Source organism: Pimephales promelas, chromosome 8, assembly GCF_988280905.1.
Source record: "Pimephales promelas chromosome 8, fPimPro1.hap1.1, whole genome shotgun sequence".
Lineage (NCBI taxonomy): Eukaryota > Metazoa > Chordata > Actinopteri > Cypriniformes > Leuciscidae > Pimephales > Pimephales promelas.
Window position 1 is genome coordinate 5,422,501 of NC_142776.1, and position 6,641 is coordinate 5,429,141.

Genomic DNA, 6,641 nt, shown 5'->3' on the forward strand with positions numbered 1-6,641 from the left:
TGGATGGATTGATTGGATGGATGGATGGATGGATGGAACAATAGAACTATGGATGGATGGATGGATTGATAGAATAACGGATGGATGGATGGATGGATGGAACAATAGAACGATGGTTGGATGGATGGATTGATAGAATGACGGATGGATGGATGGAACAATAGAACGATGGATGGATAGATGGATTGATAGAATGACGGATGGGTGGATTGATGAAAAAATAACTATAGATGAATGGTTGGTTGGATGGATGAATTAAATGATATAATGACAGATGGATGGATGGATGATACAAACAAAGGATGAATGGATTTATGGGTAAATCAATCAATCAATCAATCAAATGACGTCTCTTCATCTTTGTCTTTTCGTGTGTGTGTGTGTAGTTCTCTTGAAGGTTTACTGCAGTGATCACACTTACACTACTATTCGTGTTTCTGTGCTGGCCACGGGGAGAGAGGTGACCGCAGCTGTAGCGGATAAACTGGGATCGACTGAAGAGCTGCTTTTGATAAACCTCAGCGCATCTGGAGGTGGTCCACCCACACACACACACACACACACACAGACACACACTGATTCATGATGAAATATTAGTTGCCCTTGGAGATGTGACAAACAAATACACACACAACTTTGCAGATATTCAGCCCTTTTGTTGCTCTGGCAACATTCTGCATTGAATCACACACTTTCTATATTATATAATCCCCTTCCAGATCAGTTTTAAATGAAACCTTTCAGAAAGTACCAGCGATAGTGTAAATCTTATTAAAGGTTGAGGTTTATGTTGTAGTCTAAATATTACAGATAGTAAATAAAGTACATAAAATCTATCACAAGATTTATTAGGTGTTGATCTTGTACAGCTGAAAAAGTGTTCACAATGTGATTTATGGTCTGACTAATTCTGAGCTTCATTTTTTCACAGAAAAGCAGATTTTAAAGCCCAATGATGTATCAGTGTTTCAGTCGCTGGGAGTAAACGGACGATTGTTTGTCTGCTCAAGAGAACAGCTCGATTCACTGGTGAGATCAAACGTAGAGCATTTGGACACATAAAGCACACAGATCTCATTGCATTAGTCCAAAAGTTCTTCCACACCAGATTCGGTATACCAGTTCTGTACTAAAAATAGGTGTCAACATATATTTGAGCACATAGTTAAAGTGCCGCTATAATGCTAATACGTAAAATACCTTTCATGTAATATATCCGTTTGTTAAAAAGTCTGCATAGTTTCAAAGATCAAACTGCACAATGAAATGAAATGAAGTGCCTGAAACGAGTCGTCAGTAATTCCAGCCTTGCATGAACCTACATAGGTTTGTAACAAATTTGGGTAATGCCAACCTATAGTCTTCATTAGCTGCCTGTGAACGTCTACTTTGAGCCACCCTCGAACACTAGTTGTAGGTGAGGCTTGGATGAGTTTGGTTCATGTTGTCGACATGTTGAGAAAACACTGTTTTCTGCACTGCGAGAGTAAATCCCACTTTGCACAGACTTCCAAAGGATGAGAACTTGGGCTTGAATTGATGCATTAAATGCATATGCATATACAAGTGCTAAGCTGAAATTCAGATATGGTAATTGGCGTTTGATTTCCGATACACTTTGTAAGCGGTAGACCAATCACAACAGACTGGGGCATCTGACCAATAAGAGGAGAGTAGGCTCTCGGAGAGGAGGGGTCTAGAGGGACTGATCATTTATAGAACCGTTTCAGACACTGAGATGATGCTGCAATGTGAAAATCATTTTTTAATTTTTTTTTTTACCTTGAATGCATGTAAATCTATTGTAGGAGTCCTTCAAAACTAAATTAGGAACCTCTTAAAGGAGAACTCCAGTGCAAAATGAACCTTTGGTCTTACAAATCATTGGTACCTAGTCAACCGTTCTCTGAGATTTGTTTTGTAACGAGTTTTATCTCTAAAAACTGTTTGGCATATAACACTAGTAATGGGGGCATATAAAAAGTAAAAAGAAATCACTAGTTAATACCACTAATAAGGCTCAAAATAGCCCCACACTAACACAGTAACATAATGAGGCTTTGTAAGTGTACAGACCGTTTAACAAGAAGATATTTTATAAAGACAGTCCACTTCGTTTACAGGCAGGAGCCATCTTGGAAAACAGTCTCGACTAGTCACTTGGCATGGCGTTCATTGTTCGACTAGTCGAGACTGTTTTCCAAAGATGGCTCCTGTCTGTATACACAAAGTGAACTGTCTTCATAAAGTATCTTCTTATTAAACGGTCTGTACACTTACAAAGTTCAAAGTTAATGGACCCTCATTATGTTACTATGTTAGTGTGGGGCTATGTTGAGCCTTTTTGCTTATTTAATGCCCCCATTACCAGTGTATACGCTAAACAGTTTTTAGAGATAAAACTCTTTACATTCGATTATCATGAAAACAAATCTCAGACAACGGTCGACTAGGTAGCGATGTTTTATTAGACCAAAGGTTCATATTGCGCCGGAGTTCTCCTTTAAGTAGCATAATAGGGCCACTTTATTAAGTAAATGTTTGTATTTGTGTGTGTTTAGTAATGACTGTGTACATGTGTGTAGAATCCGCTTCCAGAGCAGGAGGGTCCCTCCACAGGGTCGATGTCCAGTTTTGAGCTGATGAGCTCTAAAGATCTGGCCTTCCAGATGACCCAGTATGACTGGGAGCTTTTCAGCTGTGTACATGAGGTAAAGTTGCACATATAGTGATACACACGAATGACGTTTTTGTGTGCAGTTTGACCGTGTGTGCTTGTGTGCAGTATGAGCTGGTGTATCATACGTTCGGACGGCAGGCGTACAGACGCTCCACTGCGAATCTGGAGCTGTTTCTGAGGCGCTTTAATCAGGTGCAGCTATGGGTGGTCACTGAGGTCTGTCTGTGCGGGACGCTCAGCAAAAGGGTACAGCTACTCAAGAAATTCATCAAGATTGCCGCCCAGTGAGTTCTTCAGCACACATACACTGAAAAACTTTAGATCCGATTCAATGCTTTTGAAACACATCACATGTGTGTGCTGTGCATTTATTCCCTCAGCTGTAGAGAGTTTAAGAATCTGAACTCTTTCTTCGCCATTATCATGGGCATGTGCAACCCAGCCGTGAGCAGGCTCAGCCAGACGTGGGAGGTTAGTGCCATATTGCAAAAATGAGTCTATTTGAAAACACAGATGAATATTAATGTGTCTATGTGCATATTTTTTAATAGAAACTACCTAGTAAGTTCAAGAAGTTCTACGCAGAGTTTGAAAGTTTGCTTGTGAGTCTATTTCAAACATTTTGAATTCCTGCTCTCTCCCTATAGAAATGATGCTATGATTGAGACAGTCATTGATCATTAAGCTTTGATTTATTTGTTGCACTCAGGATCCATCCAGGAATCACCGTGCATACCGCCTCACTGTGGCTAAGATGGAGCCGCCAATCATTCCCTTTATGCCTCTTCTCATTAAAGGTGTGGGCAAGGCCTAGCCCCAATATTCTTAATAATAATTACTGGTTGTCATAATTCATAGTTCTGGTCTACAGCATGAATTTTTTTTTTTTTCTCTCTTATCAGACATGACGTTCACTCATGAGGGGAATAAGACTTTTATTGATGGACTGGTGAACTTTGAGAAGATGGTGAGTATGTTACTGGTATATTAATGCAGTATTATTTGTATACTATTACATTTTTGAAGTTGATTTTCATATTTTATTATTCAGTTTTCATTTAAATTTTGCACAAGTTTTTTTCTTTTTTTATCTTTTTTTAATTAATTTAATTTAACTTTTTACATTTTTTTTTTTTATATATTTATCTTGGTCATTTTAGTACTTAGAAACCCTAACCCTACCTTGTTTTATTTAATGTAGTTAGCGAGGCAAAAGTTTTCATGTTGATTTATTTATTTTTATTTTTTCAGCTAATATTTATATCTTATTTAGGGCTTTCAAACTATTAATTGCAAATAATCGCATCCAAAATAAAAGTTTGTGTTTACATAATATATGTGGGTGCACTGTGTATAATTATTTTATATATATAAATACACACACATGCATGTATATTTAAGGAAAAAGAATATTTATATAAAAAATATTTATATATAATATAAATTATATATAAATCTATATACAGTATATACATGAAAATATTTCTTAAATATATGTATTTATATATATATATATATATATATATATATATATATATATATAAAATAATTATACACAGTGCACCCACATTTATTATGTAAACACAAACTTTTATTTTGGATGCGATTAATCGCGATTAATCGTTTGACAGCCCTAATTTTATTTTATTTCAGCTTTATTTCAATTAATGAAAGCGATTTTTAATAGTTTTAGTTAACAACAACAACAATGGGTCTGTGACATATCTGCACCACTATTTGACTAGCTAGAACATATCTATATTTATAAATTTTTCTCTCCTCAGCGGCTGATTGCAAACACAGTCCGTGCGGTGAGGCACTGCAGGAGCCAGCCCTTCAGTGAGTCATCTACACACTAATGCTTTCTTTGTGGCCGTAATTCATTTCTCATAGTACTGCCTATTAAAAAGCTTCATCCCAGAGACTGCTCAATCATATCATATTCATAACGATCTGAGGTTAGGTATTTGGGAAAACATATCTGGCCATGTCTAGAGGTAAAATAGCAGGGATCCATATTAAATCACAACAAATGTATGTAAACAAAATATTGTAAAAATATCCCATTAAGTTGATGGTAAGAAAACTGACGGCTGTGGTTGCCAGAAATTCACTGTAAAAAAAAATAATAATAATGTGACATAGCAAAAAAAATATTTCAGTATTTTGATATGACATATTGGTGCCTCTATATTTTACAACTTATAGCCATATATTTCATTTATAGATATAATATGGATGTCCTTTTACCTTAAAATGTACTGATTACCAGCATAATAATACAATTACAATAGAAAGTTGCATGATGAATCAAAGTTCGTCATAAACATGACCATTACTCGTACAGATGAAGCATAGGCTCAACAACATTTTTAGTGTATATGATTATATTTAAATAAATTGATGCTTCTTTATTGGGACATAACTTGTCCATAAAACACTTTATTCCTACAATTAAATACACCTTAGACACTTTATTTCCACTTTTAAAATATTTTTTTAAGTTTTTTTAAAAAATAAACTCCTAATAATGCAATGGGAAAAGGGAAAAAGACAGATTCGAGCTCGGGTCAGTCATGACTTGTGTCAAAAAAGTTATCCTGTCATCAAGAGAGATTTTTTTACAATATATATATATTTTTTTTAAAGCCTCTTCCAACAAAGTAGGCTATTTGCTCTTGTTGTAAATACACAGTGTAAAAGGCTTGGTTGTTTAAACATTTTGTTCCTACCTCCCACAGATGCCGAGGCATCTCCAGCCAGTAAAAATCCACAGGAAGTGAGGAATTACGTACGTCAATTGAATGTGATTGACAACCAGAGAACCTTATCGCAACTGTCCTTCAGACTGGAGCCAAGACGGGGCTGAAGACCAATGCTCAGACTTTCTTTCTCTTGCTTTCCCCCCTCTCTCTTTGAAATACAACCACTGCATATCCAGTTTACTACAGTACAACTCAGTTTTACATCTATCAGCTGCCACAGCAGTTGAATGCCGACTGTATGTGCTATCACTGCCAACTGAACTACATGTACGAGATGCATTTTCATATGTGTGTGTGTGTGTGTGTGTGTGTTGCATGTTAATGACTTTAGTCATAAGAGCTACCTTGACATTGTGTGTCTGGGTGTGTGTGTGTGAAACCAGAATGCACTTGGTCAAGGTCTGTATCCATAGATTCAGTCATGTGAGGCCCTAGTTTATTCCCATGATGCAACATTCATCTAGAACACTAAAAACCTGCTGCCTGTACTCAAGCCTGCATTTCTATGATCCTACGAAACCTTCAGAACAGTCCTAAAAATAAGAGTCTACTATAAGCTATCATGTATACAAAAAACAGTGACACTAGGATCATTTGCCAGCCACAATAGAAAATGAATCAGTGGTAGGCTACTCCGTAAAACCTTCCAGGCCTCAAGGTCTTGTGGTATGTTGTTTCAAGTCATATAAATGTCAGTATTCTGGCTCAAGGACTATTTTTTACCACTGGTAAAATTGTGTGCTAGTAAAACTTACATTACCTCTCGCCATAGCCTGTAGCATTGATGTCATTTTATATATTGAGTTATATATGTATATTTTTGGGTTGGACCCATTTTGCTAAGTTATCATAATCGGTCTGAGAAGGCCTTTGTTTTTTTTTTTCTCATTCTGCCTTTTGGAAAGTGAGACGCTGTGTGTGTATGTATAAGGCACTTATTTTCTTTTAAGAAAATGTCCATGCCTACCTTGTAAATAGTATAATCTAAATAAATGTACCGTTGAACACTTTCTGTCTGTGTGATTGAACTTCTCACTCGCCTTTATGGAAGAAAAAGGAGTAGTTCTCCTAAAATGGAAATTTTGTCATCATTTATTCCCCCTCATGTATTTCAAAACATGTATGGCTTTAATTCATCAGAGGAACACAAATAGAGTTAACAGATTTCAAACCGTTTAAAAGAAATTTCATTTTTG

At 36.3% G+C, this 6,641-nt stretch overlaps 1 protein-coding gene across 2 annotated transcripts in view; it reads left to right on the forward strand.

Moving 5' to 3' along the window:
- Nucleotides 1–6,455, forward strand: part of rapgef4b (Rap guanine nucleotide exchange factor 4b) — a 34,051-nt gene extending 27,596 nt beyond the window's left edge. For both annotated transcript variants that reach the window (XM_039689507.2, XM_039689509.2), the window contains 10 exons: nucleotides 387–533; nucleotides 932–1,029; nucleotides 2,586–2,711; nucleotides 2,786–2,964; nucleotides 3,061–3,151; nucleotides 3,232–3,282; nucleotides 3,390–3,477; nucleotides 3,583–3,647; nucleotides 4,465–4,519; nucleotides 5,422–6,455. In XM_039689507.2, the coding sequence (XP_039545441.1) occupies nucleotides 387–533; nucleotides 932–1,029; nucleotides 2,586–2,711; nucleotides 2,786–2,964; nucleotides 3,061–3,151; nucleotides 3,232–3,282; nucleotides 3,390–3,477; nucleotides 3,583–3,647; nucleotides 4,465–4,519; nucleotides 5,422–5,549 (1,028 nt within the window). In that variant the 3' untranslated portion in view covers nucleotides 5,550–6,455. The remainder of the gene's footprint in view (nucleotides 1–386; nucleotides 534–931; nucleotides 1,030–2,585; nucleotides 2,712–2,785; nucleotides 2,965–3,060; nucleotides 3,152–3,231; nucleotides 3,283–3,389; nucleotides 3,478–3,582; nucleotides 3,648–4,464; nucleotides 4,520–5,421) is intronic.
- The last annotated feature ends 186 nt before the right edge of the window (nucleotides 6,456–6,641 follow it).